The 21,952-nt window shown below is 43.3% G+C and overlaps 1 protein-coding gene across 2 annotated transcripts in view; it reads left to right on the top strand.

The window, feature by feature from the left end:
- Positions 1–7,787: 7,787 nt before the first annotated feature.
- The window catches only part of ABL2 (ABL proto-oncogene 2, non-receptor tyrosine kinase), a 45,620-nt gene continuing 31,455 nt past the window's right edge, over positions 7,788–21,952 (top strand). For both annotated transcript variants that reach the window (XM_039730205.1, XM_039730201.1), the window contains exon 1: positions 7,788–8,175. In XM_039730205.1, the coding sequence (XP_039586139.1) occupies positions 7,989–8,175 (187 nt within the window). In that variant the 5' untranslated portion in view covers positions 7,788–7,988. The remainder of the gene's footprint in view (positions 8,176–21,952) is intronic.

Genomic DNA, 21,952 nt, shown 5'->3' with positions numbered 1-21,952 from the left:
TTAAGGATGACTGGGAGGTACCAGACACACTCCTGTGTCTGCTGGCAGAGATGGGCAAGGCCCCAGGCAGACTGAAACACACGCTCCTGTGAGCACAGCCATGCAATCTCTGCCATCAGAAAGATGATGCCTGGGTTTTAGGGATGCTCCTGAATGTCTCAACTTCTCTGCATAGTTTGGATTGCACAGTAAATGCCTCAGCTGCATGAGATGTGCTGTTGGCTCTGGGGAGGCATTATTTCAGGTTGGCTGCAGCTGGGAGTATGTAGCATGACTTCAGCCTCATTAGATGCACACTTGACAAGTTTTCTGCACTAATATAAAGAGAAGAAAGTTTTTCTTAGCAAACAAGGCTTGTACATTTGTCCCATGTGTATGAGGAAGGGCGTGTCTGTCACTCTGCCCCAGATGTCATTTTTCTCCCAGTAACTTTTGAACTTCTTGGCAGTTTTATGCAAATTGGATGGAAAGATGAAGGTTCAAGAAATACTCAGTTTCAATGGCTTTTGTAAAAAATTCAGCCTAGTTAGAGGACAGAGTCTTAATTAATGTGCTGAATGGAGGAAACTTTTTTTGTAATAAGAATTTAAGTTGGCAGCAATCGCTAGTCCAGTCTCCTGCTGAAAACACAGCCAGCTTCAAAGTCAGATGAGGCTGCTCAGGACCTCATTTTGAAAACCTCCAAGGTGTCAGGAATCTACTCTGGACCTCAGCTTCACAAAACAAATACACTGAGAGCAACACCTTTGACTCTGCCAATCAGAGAATTAATTTCCCCCTCTTTTAAAGGAGGTATAGAAGTGGCAGCCCATGGCAAAGCCTGTGACAATCCCCATACCAGGCAGTCCATAAGGCTCTGCTTATGTTAAATATATTTAACCAGCAGCTACTTACTTCATTTTGGCATTCTGTGGTAGTTAATGATTCCAAGTACAAAGGTCAGACTCAGAGACACAAGGCTTTGTGTATCCCATTGTTTGATTTACCAGAAGCTACAAGGGAAGGAGTGCTGCTCTGTATGAGTGGGAACTACAAGCTACACATCCAGCCTGACAAGCTAATGAGAACAAGTCATTCATTAACAGGAGACTTGCTGCTAGGCAAACACACACAGCTGGTATGGGAGAAGAATTTGGATTTGAAATGAGACAGTGTAGTTGGTTTTTTTATAAGACTTCCTATTTCAGCAAGTTTACAGTCTAAATAAAGACCACACAGAACACATTAAGAGCCTGATCAGAGGAAAATTTGGGCTTATGTCTTTTCTGAAAGGTTTGGTAATGAGCAGAGAGGCAGAATTTGCAAGGAGAATGGAAATATTTGCATGTTTAACAGAAGGAACAAGTTTTAGATTTAAGTGAGATTTGATTATAAACGTAAATCCTGCTCTCTTGAGTACCAGTCTGTTCTGTACACACACACACACAAATGCATTCACAGAAACATCTCTGGTGCTTTCTCCTGCTTCAGTGGCTACTATTATTTTTTTTTTTTTTTGGAGCATTTCACACTAGTAAGCATTTTTTACAGGATTAACATTAAAGTTGGAAGCTGCAAAGCATGGCTATTTAATAACTGTTTGAGGAAGGAACACAGTGTCACTTGAAAGATACAGTAAGCACTTACAATTCTTGCATAATCACTGTCAAGGAAGAATCTCTCCAGACTTTGTGGAATGAAACAATAACAACATTTTAGACTTTCAAAGTGATTTAACTGTTTAGGAGCACTGTATAGAGCATGACACCATCCGTGGCCAGGGCACAAGTGGTCCACAGCAAAGCTGGATCCCTACCATCCTAAACATGTAACACAGAACAGCAATCCTGCAAGAGGCTGTATCCTCAGGCTTCCTTGTGAGATCAAAGGTTATATTCAGAAGTGTCTACAATTATAAACAATACTAGGAGTGCAGTCACTGTGGGGATCCTTATTGTAGCAAAGGCATCTCCTGAAGATGTGGTTTTCAGCATAACTTAGAAAAGGGAAGTGAAGGTGCTGGGGAAGATGGAGAGGAAGGAGATATTAGGGGAGAAACAAGAAGCAAAGAACATGGAGAGGAAGCACTGCTGACTCCAGGGTCTAATGATCTTTTCCAGCCTAAATGGCTCTATGATTCTAATTCCATCTTATTTTAGCTTCACATCTTGTTTTAATGTATCTTTATTTTGTTTTGGACTGTCATAGGTTATGCTAATCCAAACCCAGCACAGCAGTCATCAGAGGAATCTGTGCTGGGACGAGGCTGCTCTCTGAGGCACTGGTGGAGGAACTGCAGTACAGCATTGTGCTCTGAAGCATTTGCTATCACTTAACTAAATGTCAGCTCTCTGGATGCAAACCTCTCAGTGAGAGGAAACAGAAAACACATGAAGAAAAGCTTCCATCTGCAAATCAAGAGAATTCCCTCACTGCCCAATGAGCTACTAAGATTTTAAATTAGGAATCATAAAAAATAGGCTCCTAAACATAAATTAAGGCAACGCTAGAACTCTGGTGGCAAAACATTCTTATTGACCCACCTGCAGCTGAATGCCTAAAAGCCTGAATCATCATCAGCACAGTCGAGGGACCTCATATTACCTCAGCAAATGTACTTTATCAGTAATCATTGTGCAAGCTTAGTGGTAATTTGCAATTCCCAGCAGATGCAAAGACTTGTCATCATTTTTGTTTGGTAGAGGCAACATGTTCCACAGAAAAAGGCAAACAAACAACATTCTTAATGTTCTTATTAGTATACTCTTCTACAGCCTTTGGTGCCTGGAACAGATGCTTGGGAAGGGTGGTGCAGCTGTAGTACTTAGAAAAATATATCGGACAGGAAAGAAATTCCTGAAGAAGTCCTATAATCTCCTTAATTCCATCTCTCCCCACTCTGCTGGAGGCTGTGCGAGGTTGTGTGTTATACCCTGATGGGTACAGCCCTGCAAAAGCTCAGCAGGGGTAATGTGCTCCTGTTGACAGTTGACAGATACATGCACAAGCTACACAGCTCTGATCCGTGAGGGTGCTTAGTTACCCAGCATACCTAACCCCAAAACACAGGGCCAAATAAAAGAAGAATGGGGATGCCTGAGATGCTGTGGTGAGCTGGCTGTCTCTACACACTCATCTTTTCCACTACAACACTGTGTGCCCTGTTCCTTTCCCCTCTATGCATGGAGCCCTTCCTTTGCTGGCTCTCCTGGCTGGTGTCAATATTTAGACTTGTGGCAGTGTCAGAAGAGTGGTTTGAATGAGGACAATGCTGAAGCAGCAAAACAGACAGAAAAAAAGGCTGCTTCCACAGAGGAGAAGGTTGATTTGGGTGGTGGGATACACATTTGTATGTGTAGGTTTTTTTATCTAGGGTGGAAGAGGGTTATTGACAGAGGAAATTCCGTCTGCCAAGGGCTGCATGTGAGCCCTTCTGTACTGTTGGGCAAAAACTGTTACTTCCCCAGGAAGCTTTTATCTTCATAGACTCTCACTGAACAGGCATGAGAGTACCCCAAGCTGTCCTGCATGCACTGTACATAAATGCTAATTTAAATCATGGTAGTGATTCAAAATAACTTTTAAGACAACACTGAAACACTGCCTATTGTGCCAGGACAGATCTGTGCAGACATTTTAAGAGCTGTCAGTCAGAGATGAAAGGGTGAGCGTTTGAACAGGTTACACCAAGAAACAACATCCTCTTTGATATGGCTCAGCACCTACAAGCTTTCAACATTTACTGCAGACTAACTAACTTTGTGTCACAGAGCCTTTATCAGATTTGTAAATCTTTGTTTTTTGTTTTAAAGCCTTTCCCCAGAACGCCATGGTGGCTGAACCCCAGAAACCAGGTGGCTGCCTGGTATCAGGCAGGTGCAGCCTGGAGTGCTAGAGGGACACAGAGCCCTGGACCATGGTGGGCAGTACCCATTGCCTTGCAGACACCCCAGAGGAGCTGCAGCTGTCCTGAGCTCCACAACTTGTTCTGGCACTGAATAAAGGCACAGAAATCCCAACATGAAGTACACAGGTATCTCTCAATCAGGCCTCTGCTGTTCTACTCACTTAGCAAATACCTTAACGAATATATCTGCATCCTAAATACCAGTCAAATATTTCACACACATCTGTTTCTTTGTACAGCTTTGGTACACAGAAGATATATGATCTGGAAGAAGAGCAAAGATTACTGATAGAATTAATTTTTAAGCTGACACCAGCATCCTTCTAGCTAATTTTTCCTAAGTTACAAATAGAAACTGCCCAGTTAACTCAACATTCAGGCTCAGGAGTCTCCAATTTGTCCACAGGCTCCTTCTGGCACAGAACCCACACTTCAGGCAGATGACAGTTGGACTGTCATGCACAGCATGACGTAAGACTGCTCAGCCAGCAATTTTTTGAGTGTGTGATTTTTGGAGCACGCTGTGGATGAGCAGCAAATGCATTGTCAGTGCTTATAAGAAGCTTCAAGAAATGGATATACCATTAATATTTAAAGTCAATTCAGAAGTGTTTCTAGAAATATCACATTTCTTGTCAGGCACATGACTGTAACCTCAATGCTGCCTTGGGCCTTTTTATCCCTTACTTGAACAGCTCATGAATGGCAGATTGACTGGAAACCCTAAATCGCCAGGACAGTAACTGTTACTGATGCCTCATTAACACATGGTGCCAGACCTCTTCACAAGAAATTACCCTTGAAAAACAACCTGTTCCTGATGCTTCATGAGGCTGAACACATCACAGCTGACAAAAATAGACAGCATTGGTGCAGGTTTTACCTCTTGGCTTTGCATGGTTAATAACCATGACACTCTGTGAAGTAAATACTTACTAGCCTCCATTTTAACAAGGAACAGTGTGGCTCAGTGTCATCAGTAACTCAGCAGCACAGAGATCTTTTCAGTTTGGGGAGTTTCTTGTTTATATCCCCATTGCTCTTCTAGCAGCGACCAGAAGAGCTGTCACCAACCAGGGCGTCCCCTGTTTATATGACACCATAAAAACAAAGTTGATGAGGGGACCAGTGGACCAAGGGGACCAAGTGGGACACAGTCTGAGGGTCTGGATTCTTTAGCACACATCAAGCAATGGCTGGGGCTCTGGGTTTGCTCTTTTTACAGGGTACAGCATGATCTTTAAAAACCATTAGACAGCAGCAAAAATCCCATGCTGCTGCCCTCTTCTCCTTGCAACAGGCCTTCTTAGAAAGCCCCTGCCTGACCCCATCCCCAGGAAAGATGGTTTTGTATGTCAGACAAGTTTCCTGCAGTTGGACATTAATGCAACCCACAGCAAGCTGTTCTATGTGCAGAAGGTGCTGGGAGAGAAAATGAGGGATTTCATGAAATCTGAGGAATAAGAACACTGCTTAAATCCAATTCTCCTTGGTGCACTTGCATATAACAGTCTCTTGACACTTGTATCTTCTTTTAAAATACTAATAGCCTTCCTCTGGATAGTTCTTCATGATCAGCAAGTAAAAAGCATTAGGAAAGAAAAACAGTATTTCTGCTGATTTTTAAAGAGTGGCTCTATGCTACGTGGCAACTGCAAATGGCACGAGGGAGTTCTGTGTTTGTTGTCTCTACAGTCTCCAGAGAACATATATTTTGTTTACAAGGCAAACCATTTATAAATGCCAAATCCTGCAAATTCTAGCTGGAATAAGACCAGGAAATAGCTCCACTGCAGAGTTTGCCATGGGCTGGTTCTGCCTTAGACTGCCCATTCTGTAGGAACACCCTCTGCTCATATCCACATAACCATGTCCGTACAAGGTCCTGGGCTTGGCACCACGTACCCCATGCTGCACCCTGGATGTTCCCAGCACTATTTTAAGAACTGTTTTGTTGTGTGTTATTAGCAGGTCTGTTTGTAATTCCCGATCTCCCAAATGTTCTTAGTCCATTAATTTAGTGAGTTAAGGCATTTCTGGCTCCACGTGCTCCTCATTCCCATTTACTCCATGCAGCCTGTCAGAGTCCACATCAGTCCAGTGGGATGAGCCACCCCTACTTTAGGCAGAATTATTATTGCAGTAGGGCTCAGTTTGAGTAGATGCACCAGTATGGACCTCCTGGGAAGGTAGAACATGAGCTTCGATTCCTGTCATTGAAAGCTGGCTTTCACAAAGCTCTGAGAGAAATGTCACCTCACCTTCCCACCATAGGACAGTGACAGAGGTTGGAAGCTGGTTGGCTCTGCGTGTTACCAAGCCAATTTGTCACTGTCACATCAGTTCTCAGTGGTAAAGGCATCTGAGGGGAGCGGCACTGCGGCTCATCCAGGATGAAGCAACATTACCAAGACATTGCTAAAATAGTTGCTAGCATGGAGAGAGAAATATTTCCAACTCCCCAGCTCCTTTAAACTGTGACGAGCACCATTATCTTTCAGGACAAAATCTCCTGCTCCTGCCTTCTGCTTTGATTGGAGCACCTTATGCTGATATTACAAAAGGTGAAACAAATTGGTTTACTAATTAGTTACAGAATTGAGTGTATGTTCAACCACCCAACAACAAGAAGCTGCTGCCAACCACTCTGGATGTTATTCACACAGCAGTGCTTTCCTCCTCCTCCATGCCCTTGGCCAGGACAACAAGTCCTGGTGGGAGCCCAAGGAATCAACCCGGAGCCTGGTAACCCACGGAGATCACAGAATCAATTAGGTGGAAAAAGACCCCTGAGCTCATTGAGTTCAACCTGAGATCTGACACCACCGTGTCAACCAGTGAGTGGTAAGTGCCACATCCAGTCTTTCCATAAACACGTCCTGACAGTGACTCCACCAGCTCCCTGGCCAGTCCATTGCAACGTCTGATCATCCTTTCTGTGAAGAAATTCATCCTAATGAATGTCCAACCTGACCTTCCCCTGGCACAGCTTCAAGGTTGTGTCTTCTTGCCCTGTCCTTGGGTGATGGGGAGAAGAGGCCGACCCTCACCTGGCTACAACAACCTGCTTGTGCACAGCTTAGGACAAGCCCGCTGCTGCTCCCTTCCACAGCTGGGCACACTGCCCTGGCTTTACCCTCATGCTGCTCAGGTTTGTAGGCAAACCAGCCCGGCTGTAGCCTAAAGGGACAGTGTTGCTCGGGCTGGGGCAGCCTTGAGGCCACTGCCATTGCTGGACAAAGTTCAAAAAGTATTCTGGACAACAGTTTCAGGTTTGGTTCCTGGGGCTGTCCTGTGCAGGGCCGAGAAATGAACTTGATGAGTCCCTTCCATCAGGAGATCCAGTGATTCTCCTGGGCTGCTGCTCACAGCCAGGATGGGAGGCCTCTCCTGGGGCGTGATCTGGTGAATCACCGGGGTGGCTCTTGCCCCTCAGCCCATGTCCAGGTGCATTTCCTCCTGTGCCCGTCCCCACTGATGTGCCTGCCTGTGGCAGTGCCAAGAGGATGGATGGTGCCAGACCCTTCAGTGGTGCCCAGAGACAGAAGAAGGAGCAATGGCCATAAACTAAATCACAAGAAATTCCACCTCAGTATGAGTAAGAACTCCTTTATGTTGAGGGTGGCAGAACTAGAACAGGCTACCCAGGGAGGGCCTGGAGTCTCCCTCTCTGGAGAAATTCAAAACCCTCCTGGACGCGTTCCTGTCACCTGCTCCAGGTGCCCCTGTCTTGGGCCTGGGTGATCCACAGAGGTCCCTTCCAACCCAAGCAATCCTGGGATTCTGCGTGCCGCGGGAGGGCGGTCTGGGCTGGGGGGGGCAGCCGCCCTCCCTCGCTCCCAGCTTCCCCTCCTCCCTCCCTCCCTCCTTTCCTCCCTCGCTCCCTCCCCTCCCTGGGCGGACCGGAGGCGGCTGCGGGAGCCGCTCCGTCCCCGCTCCGCCGGCGCTCTGTGGTTTAAGATGGCGGCGGGGGCTGCGGGGGCGAGCCCGTGAGCCCCAGCCCGGAGCTCCGCGGGAGCCGCCGGGACCGGCCGCGGAAGGACCGGGACGCGCCTGCCGGGCCGGGAGCGGCGGGAGCGGCGGGATGTGAGCGCGGCCCGCCATGGGGCAGCAGGTGGGCCGCGTCGGGGACTCGGGCGCGGGGCTCCAGCAGCAGCAGCAGCCGCCGCAGCAGCAGCAGCAGCAAACGCGGGGTCTGCGGGGGAGCAGCGCGGCCAGGCCGGCGAGCCGCCGGCGGGAGGCGGCCGGGCGCTCCGCAGAGGGAGGATTCAATGTCTTCACCCAGCACGGTGAGCGGCCGGGGCGAGGGGGAAAGGGGCGCGATCGGCCTTCCTCCCCTCCCTCTTTTGTTGTGGTGGGTTTACTGGGGGAGGGGAGAGGCAGGCGAGGGGAGCGGGGCCGCCACGTCCCGGGGGATGCTTGTCCCGGCCGCCACGTCCCGGGGGATGCTCGCCTTCGGAGGAGCTTCCCCCCACACCCTGGAGTTGGGGAGCGGGACTGCCCGCCAGCCGCAGCGGCAGCGAGGTGGCACCGCCGGGGGTCGGGACCTGCGGGTTCGGCCGCTGTCACCGCGGCGATTCCGAGCTCTGGTTTTGTTTACAGAGGTGGAGGTAACATGTGCCTTGTCCGACTGTTTGCCGAGGCGTTTCTGACTTGTCTTGTAGATCTGTGGGACTGTCTCGGTCCTGACAGAGCGAACAATTTCATTGTGACTGGGGTATTCTAGCTGCCATCTGATTCTAGGTTGAAGTTTTTGCCTGTCCACTTCTATTCTTATTGCTATAAACCGAGACCGGAAATGTTTCGTGTACACGTCTCTGTAACCTCTGTTAGAAGGACCCACACACCTTTAAATCTCCTTTGTAACCATGTTTCTTTCTTTATATATAGACTTATTTGTGCATTATGTTGCCAAATTTTGGAACGTAAGATCAACTGAAACCTGTCTGCCTTGACAAGCATGTTGAGAGTAGATGTGCGGACGCATCTCAAATCTTAAAGACCTGAATCAGCTCTGGAGAGCTTGGCTGGCTTGGCTTTAAGTGGAGAGAGAGTTGTCAGTGTTTATAAAGCAAGGCTGCTTCTGACAATACACATTTTCTTTTGCTCAATAGAATGAGCTCAGGCAAAAAGATTAAGGAACGTGCAACCAGCAGTCTAAAAGTAAATATCATCTTCTGTGACTGCTGACATGTAAGTATCTATCAAAACAAGAGCACAGCACTACATCTGGTTCTTAAAAATCTCCGTGTTATCACAGCTTTTGAGTTCAGGGAGCAGTATCAGTTTTAAAACCAAAACAGAACATGCTTTCTGAGTGCCTGACCCACAGTTAAACTAAGAGTTCTTGTTTTATTGCAACTTCACATTTTACTCTTTGTATTTTTGTGTGTTAAAAGGCACTTTGGCTGAAACATTGCTATCACAGACTGCACCCTCACAGTGTTAAGGACATCTCAGAAGTTATGCACATACCCCACTTCTTTCAGTGGGGTGTGTCTAAGTCTTTAGTAGCAGAGCAAGAATGCTGTAGAGGCTGCTGTGTACACCACTCATGCTGATGTCAAGCTGTCTTCTCGTGCTTTGGTACCAGGATGACTCTTTGGTTCCTGCTCTTACAAGGCAAGGACAGAAGGGACGTTTGTGGGAAGTGCATTACAGCATGTAGGGATGTGTAGTGACTACCCAATAACACAGTTGACACTGACTCAAGCACTTCTTTGTGTTATTGCTGCATGTTTTGGTAGTAATTTAGTTCAGCATCTTGAACAATTCCTTTTAGCTCCTCCCCACACCTTACTAAATTTCAAAGGTGGACAGTAGGGAGAATTATTTACATGTAGTGGCAGGGAAATGGAGAGGAAAAGCTTTCTGAAGCATGCATGCACACCAAGGAGACAAATTATGTGCCCTGCCAGCCCTTCTGCTCTGTCTTCCATAGAATGAGAAACAAGAATGAGCCTGGAAGGCCAACACACTGAATAAAACTGTTCAGTGCCACATAAAAAGAACATTGCTCTGGGATAAGAGTGATTGTATCTTTCAAAATAATTTCTTTACTATTTGTATTGCTTAGGTTATCTGCTTCAGTGGTAAGGTAATGGATGTAGCTTTACTTAGGATTGTTTTTGTTATTTTCCTTGTACACTTTAAAGGAAGGTGTGTCTTAAAAACAAGAAACAACTTTTTATTCTGTTAGATTATGTGGAAGGGGTGGGACTTTTTGGCAACCCAGGTTTTGAGTGGTTCAGAGCAGGCTTCAAACTCCTCTTCCATCTTGGTGAATGCCTCAGCTGTGTTAAATTGTTCCCTGATTCCTTTCACATTTTACTAGGAATGAGTTAAACAAGTCAATATTAATAAACTGTAGCAAATGCTAGTAAAGTTGGGTACCTTTTTTAAATACTTGTCTTGGGCAAAAACTAAAATGCATGTAGTGTTCCTAAATCTGGAGTTCACTTCCTTTGGCAGAGAAACTGTTTCCTGTGATCCTGACTCTCCTTGTCCAAGGGAATTTTTTATCATCAACTTGTATTCTTATTTTTCATTTAATGACCTTGCTCTCTTGTTTTACTTAGCCAGCAGCAAGCCAGGTTTTCTTTAAGTGAGTCATATGCTTCTGCTGCTGAGATGCTCTGGTTGCTGGTGGTATTACTTGATCCAGATGCCTCTTTTCTAGTAATTTCTCTCTGAACTTGACCTTCCATCCTGTTTCTGGGACATGTATTCACAGTGCATGGAAAGTGATGGCAAAAGCACAGGGTTGTGGGTTAGCACCCTTGGACCAGTGGCTAAACCAGGCAGTCCCAGGATGGGGCTGGATTGTCTCCCTTCCTTGGCTTTCCTTGATGTAGTCATGGATGTGAAGAAAACAACTTGTTTATAAATCCCGAGCTTGTGTTGTCAGCTTTCCTACCACGTTGTGCCAGCAGCAAACCTTGCTGAGTAGTCCTGCCAAGGTTCATTTTGAGGGGTTGCTTCTTCTGGATTGTTTATGGAAAAGGTGGAAATCAACAATGTTTTCAGCCTCAGACCCGTTTTGCTACAGGATTTTGAAGAGCAGTTTGAGTCAAATGGATGAAGTGTAAAACCCTTTTTGCTAAGCTACTGGAAATCTGAGACAAACATTTTCACCCTGCTGACTTGAACCATAGATGTCCTTGAAAATCAAGAGAATGAGTAGAGCCAGTTTGTCCCATGATTATTTACTGGGTTACAGTTTGTGTGGCAGAAGCTCTACAGGAGGGGCACTACCTACTTCAGGATGTACTTTTGGAACAAAGAATTTGAAGATGTTTTCTGTTTTATGGAAAGAGCAAGGGATCTGCGTTGTGGCACCCCACTCTTCCATCATGAGAACAGACACCTGGACTGTTGGGGCTTTCAGCTCACTGTGGTATTGAGTTCTGTGTGTGACATTGAGCAGAAAAGTCCTAAGCAAGCTGATACACTCGTGGGATTCCATTAGTTGTGGAGCGGAGTTCTCCAGGATGCAAGAAGATAATAATGGAATTTGCAGTCTTCTGAAATTAACCCTTCAAAACACCCCTTTGTGAGCATTCCTGGCATGTTGTCAGTGACTTACAAAAGCAGCCTATGGATTGTAAGCATGCTGGTTGCTGTTGGTGTAGTAGGAAGGATGAGTGTGAACACGAGGATTGTTCAAACGCTGGTGTTCCCACCTGCCCTCCATCAGAATTCATGAGTACCACAGGGAAGAGCTGCAGTGAACAGTACTTACAACCAAGTTCTTGCAGATCAGTGCAACCAGCAAAGACAAGAAGTGCTTGCATTGCAGGATGAGCTTTCCCCTCCAGAGAAGGAACAGGAGAGTGAAGAGGGAAGTCAGTTATCTCCTTATCCTTTCAGAAATTTGTTTGAGGAAAGGGGAACAAGCAGCAACAACCAACAACTTCCAAGCTGCACGGACTCTACTGAGCTGCTTTGACCTTTGAACAGCGACACTTGTAATTTTCTTTCAGAAGAGCCCTGATAACAGCCTACTGTACCAAGATACTCTTTGGAATGGTGTTAGCATGCTTTTCATCTCCAAAAAGACTTGCTGAGTGTTGTAGAGCACATACTGCAGGAAAATCAGATTATTTAAATCCTGGCTGGGAAGCCTTTGCAATACCTGTTTGCAATACTGCTACAGTTGCCTTGGTGATATATTTTGGGGTAGTGGAAGGCTCTGCCACACTTGAGCTTTTGATCCAGCAGGCACAGGACATTTGTTCCCTGTTTTGTTTTCTAGAGGAGGAGTTTAGCAACCTTTTATTATGTGCATCAAGGTCAGGCTAGATAAGCCTATACTTTTAAAAATAAAATTATCATTAAAGCTCCCCTAAGGCAGTCAGAGTGCTATGACACATGATAAAAACATTCTAAAATAGGAAGAAGCATAAATAACACTGTCCCTTTGAAATTCTGAAACTGAAAAGCTGGATGCAGGAAAATGGAAAGAAGGAGAGAAAATAGGGTCAGTTTAACAACTGCACTTTGTGGGCTGCCTAAAATGTTCTTTATTCTTCATCCCAGTGAAATGCAGCAAGCTCAGGCCAGAGCTACTTGCCCACAGACTTTCCTGTCAGTAAATACCCCGTGCAGATGGAACATAATCACTGTATTCAGTGCCTGCCTTTTTGTACTGTAAATCAGAAATCTTGTGGGACCACAATATATAAATAACTCTTAACTAATTATTTGGGGAATAAAGGACAGTTCAGCTGAGTGTCTAGAGGAACATCACTTGTAGAGCATAAATTTGTAGGCATATTCTCTATTGCATCCTTCTCCATGATATCTAAATTATTCCTGCAGATCCACTGCATTAAATATTGATTTTTATACCTTGTGTTAAGCTGGGAATTTTGCATAATGAATTTTGCAAAAGAGAGGAGACTACCAACTCAATGGGAAGGACAACATAATACTGACTATGATTTAATTCTTTTCACATAGACAGAGAACACAGTCTGAAGAAGGTAAGACTGAAATGAAGTTACCTTTAAAGGTTTTTACTCAGAACCAACTGAAAAAATCAAATTTCAAAGCCCAGACATATCTCTAACTTCTCAGTTCTCCCCATGTAGCAGATGGTGTGGTACAAGTTGTTCTAGCAATATTTCACAAACTTGCTATTGCTTGCAAGTGCAATGTTTAAAAAAAAAATAAAAAATTGTGGGATTTTTTTTTTTGGAATTAAGGACATGGCCAAGTGAACAAATCGTTGGGAAATGAACAGGGGACAAATTGTTACAAGTGTCTTAAACCATCCTTTTTTAATCTTGTGGGATCACCAGCTCACATAATTCGAGTGGGGAGAGTTGGACTATCTCCTGGAGATGCTCTAGCAGGGTTGGCTTCAGGAATATTTTATGGCTGGTACTTATTACAGATTCTGGGACAGTAAGCCTGAACCCACGTTTTCTGTGGCGTTCAGGAGGAGTGACCTGCTCTGTGACCCACTTCAGCATATATCATGTTTGTTTGTTCCTAAAGCAGGCCAGTCCTTGCCCAAGTCAAGCTGTACTTTGCAGGTCTTTGTTTTATAGCTGAAGCCAGACGATCGTTAGCATGATTTATTCTAGCTCATTTCTCTTAGTTGTCACAACTTAATGTTTCCAGGATACTTACTATCCATAAACTGCCTTCTAAGTACTGCTGACTGCTGACTAATTTACAGTCGTAAGAAACTATCAAAATCCAACTAATACAAAACAAGAACCAGCACTTAGTACTCACTCCAGTAGGGATGCTGGGGAAGTTGTTAAAAGCAATACAGCTGGCTGTTGTGTGGTGGGTGCAGAGCTCGTTTTCACCTGGATGTGTTTCAGAAAGCCAGGGATGGATGGATGACCACAGCCCAAAGCCTCAGGAGCCTCCTGTTTCCAACCTGATCTCCCAAATCCCTCAACAGTGCTTTCAGCAGTCTGTAATTACAGGTGACACAAGGCTTGCAGTGCAAATGGCCCCAGGACTGACTTCGTAGGTAGTTTCCTTCTTAACAGCCTTCAGCACAGTATTTATTGGTAAATAAATACTTCTGTTAGTTGTTTGGGCCACTAGCAGCCTCCTTCCCTCCACACAGCAGGAAAAAAAGCTTGTGCTGAGGTGTAGCAGCATTGACTTGCTGGGTCTGAGGTCAGGGTTTCTCACTGTTACTGCATCATCCTTCACATTTCTCTGGCTTTGTGGTTATGAAATACTTTATTTTAAAGGCTGATCTTGGTATTACCCATAGAGATTGTTCTCTCTGGAATAAGTGACACTTACAAAACCATTGAGGCTTCCTGTTGGTAACGCTGCAAACCACAACAACAAAGCTTAGTTCTATTACCCATATCTGCTTAGGAAGTTCCTGTGCTTTGTGGGCTCTCTATAGAGACATGAGCATCTCCCACTACGATTGCTTGTCTGCAGCTGGGTGTAAATTAACTTTTTAGTAAGTGGCCTTCAGTACCAGCTAATTCTGCAGAACAATTAAAAAAAAAACCCCAAAACAGCCTAAAATAATTTTGCCTTTGTTGAGAGGGAGACAAAGATGTACAGAAATACTTCACTAAAAATTAAATTAGTTTTATTTCAATCTTCTGGTGCTCTTTAGAGGTCTGTTAAACATACTTCTTTACTTATTTTTCAAGAAATTCCCCTCTTCTTTTATAGCCAAACATTAGAATCTTAATCTTACTAAGATACCTCAATTAAAAATAACTACATATATTAATAAACTTGGAGCTTCGCTTATATTAATTTGGAAGTTTTCTGTGACAATAGTGGTGCAAGAATTGGGACTACAGTTATGTAAGAAAAGTAGCTCTTAAATGAAGGAACACTCATTTTTCTATAGGACAGCATGCCTCATCCTTTAACTTATAATGCTACTGGGTTGGATCTTGGTCTCTTTCCTGGTTTGTTTGGTGGGTTTGTTTTTATTTTATTATTTACTACTGAAGTGGAATGGAAGTAGCTGCTTCTTATTATAAGCTATATATGGCAAAAGCATAGGAACCATCTCCTGCTGCTTTTGGGACAAATTAGCAATTGAATTATAGGATAAGAGGATGAGAACATTCTGGGTTTGTGACCCTGGCCACTTCCATGTCCATTTCTCCTTTGTTTCTCTAATGATAATCCCAACAAAGCATCAGGCATGTCTTGCCTATTCCTATTTGTTGTCATCTCAGCTAAAATCAGCACTGTGGCTAGTTTTGAAACAGGTTTCAGGCTTGCTTCTGGTTGAAAGAAATTGTGTGAATATTGGCTAAATTATATGGATATTATACATTTTGGAGCATGTAGCATAGATTATGAAGTGTTCCTGTTTTTCACATTGTTTTCAGTTAGACTAATTTTTTTTTTTTCCAAAAAGTTAGCTGCTGAGAGTGGTGCTCCTCAGCAAACACACCAAAACCTACAGGAACTGCAAAGTGAAGAGACATTTCCCCATCACAAATCTGTGTACACTCCAACATGGCCTGGGCTGGGAGCTTGTTTAAATATTATCATATCCAAGTATATTGGTATTACCTCCTACATTAACCCTAAATATCAGAGATCTAAAAGGTGTTTACAGAGCACAGCTCTGTTTTCTAGACAAACCCCCAAAATATTTGTACATTCTGATTTCATAGCCCCTAGATTGTGAAGATAGCCCTTCAAACCCAAGGTGGAGTGTAAATTAATATAATGAGGCCTTCCTTAGCCTGCAAGGTCAGCTCAGTTTCTCAAGATTATTTCCAGGCCTTTGCTGCTCAGGGTTGGTTTTGCTAACCAGCAGTGTCACAGAGTTAACAAGACTGTTCAGTTTTACTGCTGCTATTCAAAAACCCGTGGGAGGCTGCACGACTGATGAGAATATCAATTTTGGGCTGCTGCTTGGGAAAGCCAAGACCAGAAATAGAGCTAAGGTACAGCTGTAATGGTATTTCTGAAAATTGCTTAATAATAGAAGGAAACTGGAAAGATTATTTAGATTAGCCTTAAAGAGTTTTAAAAAAATTTTTTTAAAGTGTTATTTCCCACTCAGCTGTCTGTCAAAACTGGCCAATTAATGAAAGTATAGTGGCTGTTTAGCAGTGAAAAAGCCTTTTTATGCCAATCTTTTAAAAAAAATTGGTACAAATTGGGTCATCTAGGAAGAAGGAAATGCGCTCTAAGAAATCTGAATAACCTTGAAGATGTTTTGAATAGTGACCTAGCTTCCTTCTTCCATTAGGTCACTGGGTGCAGCAGAACTCAAGGTTATACAGGCCTGAGCTGGTTTGCATAAAAATGGACTTAATGCTTGTGTTGAATGCAATTTTTTCTGAAAAGGCAAGTTTGAGTTATGAGGCTTTTTCTGTGTTCACTGTTCCCTTCAGTACAAGTGAAAAAGAAACAGCATCCATTGTCTTGAGAGCTGATTTGTGGTTCATTTTCTCTTGTAAATTAAGTTTTTTCATCTATAAATTGACAAATAAAAAATCTCAGTCTAATAAGTGGCAACTCTCAGGCTCAGTTCCTAGATACTGAAGTCAAAATAGCAAGTTTTTACAACTTGAACTGTGAACTGCTGAGTGTCTTTTTTATGCTCTTTGGAATATTGTTGTTTTTAATAAGTAGTGTTGGTAAAGTTGCTCTCCCAATGGAAGCTTCATCAAGGCATAAAGGCTGGGGTGGAGGTGGGACCTTGAACAAGTGCTCTGAAAGTGCTATCTTTGATAATTTTGTGATGATATCTGTCAATTCTGGTTTGTTTTCAAATCTGCTTTTCACTGACTTTGATGGTATCAAGTAGGCCTGATGAGCTTTATCATTTGTGGCAGTAAAATATACATTAAAAATAAAACAGAGCCACCTCTCTGCAAGATTTCTGTGCTCTCCTCTCCTGCCTCAGACGATGAGTGGGGTTTGGGGAGATTTTGGGATCTCTTTCTGAGGCAGGGAGATGTCTGAGCTTGGGGAGGGATGAACAGAGCTTGTGTGATCAATACCACTGTGAAACCTGTGCTCTGGCCTAATTACTCACTGAGGCACAGCAAAATATTTTTTCAGCAGTCATCAATTGTATGCTCATTGTTTGGGGTTATGTTTGTTGGGTTTACAGAAGTTTATGTTGGAATAAATAGAGAAAGCAGAGGTACTTTATGAGATTAAAAAGGCTTTATCTACAGAAGATCCTTAGAATAAATAGGAAAATGGTAGTGTTTTGTAGTGCTAGTGTTTCAAGTTATATTCAGTCTCTTTAAGTTCAGGATCTTAATCCTGTGGATATAAGGTTTGCAATATCGATGTGGGTAAGGAGCTGCTATTTCATGTTAGAAGAAACTAGAATTTTATTTTTTTTTACTAGTCTAATAAATTTGAGTCTGAGATGAACTACAGAAGAACAAGCCCATTTTTAATATTTTTTTTTTCTTCCAGAGGTGCATTAGATGCCTTGGGATTGATTTGGAAACTCAGTAGGTGCCCAAATGCTGATTGGAGTGGCTTGGCCTGCTGTAGCTATCCTAAGAGATAGAAGTCCAGCAGGTTGAACCCTTGTTACATCTGCTTTGTTAGAAAATGTTTTCACTTTTAGGTCATCATAAATAAATAGATTTGAGTTCTTTAGGGGTAAAATGTGCATAAAGAAGTCCTCCAAATCAGACTCATTGTTTGTGTGGTAATTCTTGCACTTAGTTAGAAATACAGATATGCTTAAAAAAGTCGAAATAGACCACAGGGCTTATGTCTGTCAAAGCTGAGGTTGGCTGTAGTCTTGTGCAGAAATTCAAATTCTTATTTTGAATATGCCTGTATAGCTTCCATGCACTTTGTTGTCAAAGGGTTGAGCTAAATTTGGACGAGACACTTGGCACGTGTCTTTCTTTCCATGCACGCACGAGCACTGTGACAGCAGAAGCACAGGGACGTGTTCTGTGTGCCATGGCAGCATTTCTGCTCCATAAAACACCTTGTTCCTCATTTCCTGCTCGGTGGCAAAGCCTGCAGCTGCTCCTAGGTGCAGCCTGACTCTGGAATAAAGCTCAGCTGGGCTCCCGGTGCCTGCTCTGCCCCAGGAGGGGACTCAGTGTAAAGTTTTACATTTTCAACATGCCAAACGCTATTTCCAGCCTGCCACGAGAGGGTGCTCCAATGCCTTCATTTATCCATTGCTAAAAGGTTTTTTCCACTAAGAAAAGTGGGGTGTGTTATTTAACATTACTGTGTTGCAGGGCAGTGTTTTAAGTGAGTGTTGGGTTATGAAAGCAGGCAGGATCCACACAGCAAAAGGCAGATGTGGCTGTATTAAGATGTAACAATACGTGTTTATTTTGCTTTTGCCATGAAGAGCTGGGCTGTTTCCCTTTTAGTTGTTTGTTTCTGTTGGGCTTTATCCTAAGTTAGCTTCATCTGCCAGCAAGGGAAGTTTCCCAACTTGTTTATGTGCAAGTATGCAGACAGCTTTCGTGCATGGAAGGACATTAAATCTGATACTTTTGCTAGGTAATCTGAGCACTCAAATGAAGAATCACTTCTCATTGCTTCTGTGCACTTCTCATCTGTGAAATTACAATTACACTTGCTTGGTTTATGGAGCTGTTTAGACTTAATTTTGGCACAAACAAACCCAGGAAAGCTGTCTGCAGGCTAAATTAAATGTTCAGTCATAGGCTCTTGTCTCGTCCTGTAGGCTTTGGAGAAATGTGTTTGTTGTGGCTCTAGCCTCTATCTCAAAACATTTGTGGTATGGTATAATAGGTCCAAGGGAAGGGTAATGTTTGTGTTAATTGTTGGACTTGAAAAGGAATCTCAAAGCACTGCACTTTGCTCAGTGTTATCTCTCAGATATCCATAAAGAGACTGAAGCTACAGTGAATTAAAACAGGGAGAGAGCTGTAGAGTAATGTCTTTGGCTGCCTGGCAGTAGAGCAATGCTAAGAGAATTGCAGGAAGCATTCATGTACTTGGGCTGGGGGCTGGGAAACAGGATCTCTGCAAGGAGATCCCAAAGCTGGTGTTAAGGGCATGTAATTACCAAAAAATAAGATGATCTCACTCAACAATGGTGTTAGCCATTGACTGCTGAGTTGGTATGCTAAATTGGGATGCATTTGTGTTTTTCTAAAAGTCATGTATTGATACAAGCCAGTGAAAGGCCATGCTAAAAAACACAAATTAATCAGTCCTAAACCACACTTCTACAAAGGACATAGGAAAACCTGCTCAAAATTCAACCAAGGCAGACTTCCTGTCTTGCATACTGTCATGCAAAAGCAAAGGCATGACTTCTGGTATGATGTAGATGCCCTTTTATTCTCCCACATTCTCCTAGCTTGCTACAAAGTTGAGATCTTAGGTGCATTTCAGGCCTTGGCATCTGGTTTATTACATCCTCCCATTTGTTCTTCCTCTGACAGAAAAATACTCTTCATCACACAGTTACCCCCTGAGCTGCAGGGAGGTGGGCTTGTAATTTTTAAAACCTAATAAAAGCTATTAGGCAAACAACATCTCTGCTCACAGTTAGTAGGGAAGTAGGCTTTAGTACGTGGAATTTATTGTTCTCATACACCAAAGTGAAGGCTGCAACTCCAAGGATTGCTCTTGTGCTTTTTTTTGTTGGAAACAACTGTCATTCCATGGACAATACTGTGTGAAATGAGGGTGTTTGAAGTTTAAGGGGAAGCAAAATTGAATGTACAGGAATTGATGCTGGTGACTAAGGAGGAAGAAAAATTTCCTTTCCTCAGAGCACTTAGCATTCTTACTCAGCTGGTGTCTTGTTTGGAGCCATATCTATTCTGAAAATGAGACAGGTGATGCACAATGTCTTTCTCTCTGACTGTGTGCTCCTAGTTTGTTCCCAGATCTTGTCAGCCTTTGCTGACAAAGGATGTCACCTCTAGAACCTGGAATGCAGAGGTGCAGGAGCTGGAGAAAATAGTTTCTCCCTATGAAGGTACCATCTCTCTCTCTCTATATATATATATACATACATGCACATATATAAAGATATTAACACGAGTAAAAATCCCTGCAGTTAGGAAAACTATTTTCCACAATAATTAACTATTTATTTTTTTTCTGCACTGGCAGAGTAGTCAGTTTATAAATATATATATATATATATATACACACACACACATATATAAAGATACTAGCATGAGTAAAAATCCCTGCAGTTAGGAAAACTATTTTCCACAATAATTAACTATTTATTTTTTTTCTGCACTGGCAGAGTAGTCAGTTTATAAAAGGAAGACTGTTTTGTCACAGAGATAAGTGAGACATGAGCACACAAAATGGTTTATGCAGCACATCTCTAGCAGGACTGTGGATGCAACACCCTTTCCACAGGCCCATGTTCTTTTTTCCAAGTTTGACTGTAGAGGTTTTCTATTATGCCCCATGGCAGGTTTTTTTACCCTTTTTGATGCTTGAACTCAAAGCTGTTTATTTTAATCCTACTTCATTAGTGTGAGTAACAGTAGGAGCTTTTGTTTAGACAACATCAGTAGTTGGGACAGTAGCTGTTTTCAGAGTCTTTTGTTTCTTTGATTGAAAGTGTTATTTATTAGTTAGGTAGTGTGAAGGTTTTGTAGTGAAAGGTCTGAGTATTGCACTTTAGGAAGGGTCACAGATCAACACCAGCTTGAGTCCTGCTCTGCCATAGCTTCCAGTTATTTAGGAAATTACTTTTGCTTTGCTTCAGACCTCCTTCATAGCACAAATTTATCCTACTACTCTGTAGGGCTGTCAAAAGAATAAAATACCAAAACTGCAAGACACTCGATATATCAAGTGCTACAAAAATATCCTGTGTAGTATCAAGCCATAATATTAGCATGCCCTGACTGAGAATGTTGTGTAGGCTGTGAATTTAATGTGTCTGAGAATAGGCATGTGCTGCTGGGTAGAGCATGGTTAGCAGCAGTGAGAGGAGTCACCCACAAAGCAGGTACAGCCCCAGCACAAGTCTGGCATTTCATACATCCTCTTGCTCTTCCATCCTTTAATTGCTAATAACACATTTCAGCAAAAATTGTGGATCTTACTGTTTAGTTTCCCGAGCAGGGGAGATGGGTTTCAAAATAAATCTTACTAGAATTCATATCCTCAATGGAAAAACATCATTGCCTCTTGTGCAATGATCCAGATTTAGAAAAACCTCACAGTCTGGGATTAAATACTCATGCTGCTGTTTCCTGACTGCCTCTTGACTAAAAGAAAATCGGTGGGTGGCAGGTGAGCCCTCTCAACTTTGTATAGTAGCCCTCATGCAACTTTAAATCTGAAAAAAATGTGCCTGCACACCTCCTTGAGAGGAGGAATGCCTGGTCCTTGGAGCGTGCTTCCAGAGACAGCTGCACAGCTAGCACATGTGTCTGCACCATGATCCCCACCCCAAAGCTCCAGACAGAGCCAGCAGATGAATCCCAACAGCTGCAGAAGGTTCAGTTTATCAATCTTTATTAGGGTTAGGAGTTGGTGGAGGTGGTTCTTTTCATGATTGGAAGGGCTCCATATCCCAGTTCAGGTTGGCAGGGTAATGCTAATGTCTTCAGAGGGGAGGAGTTCTGAGCCTGTGTGAGTGCCACATTCCTCTAAAAATAAAGAATGCTTATATGGACCACAGGGTTTTTCTGTGCCCTACCAGGGTGCTCTTAGTCCTCCTTCCTCTTTTCCTCTGCCCAAGTTACACATGTTTTTGCACAGGCTGATTTTTCCAGTTGTGTTTTTTCTTTGAGAGGAGGGTACCACCCTTGCAAATCTTATGACATTGGCAAAGCTCCCACAAAAACTGGTTTGAGTCCTCCACACCCAGACCTGGTTATTTTTCCTCATCAGCTTGAAGGAAAAACCTGTATTTTATGTATTTGTCTTAGATTACAGCAGCCACCTTCATGCCCTAAAAACAAAGCCAAGACTGTCTGTTTCCCTGTAATTCTATTTTACCTGTCATTATGTAAATGCCCTACCCTTGCTTCAGAAACAGAATCATTAGACTCCTTATATTTTGAGTAACTTAGTTTCAACCCTGCTTCTGCAGCATGTATCTCTTGTGTAAAGTCTGTTATAAATAATCTGCCTGCAGTATTC

Source organism: Passer montanus, unplaced genomic scaffold, assembly GCF_014805655.1.
Source record: "Passer montanus isolate IOZ18808 unplaced genomic scaffold, ASM1480565v1 scaffold71, whole genome shotgun sequence".
Taxonomy (NCBI): Eukaryota; Metazoa; Chordata; class Aves; order Passeriformes; family Passeridae; genus Passer; species Passer montanus.
Note: the sequence above shows the minus strand (reverse complement) of the source record. Positions and strands in the feature narration are given on the sequence as shown.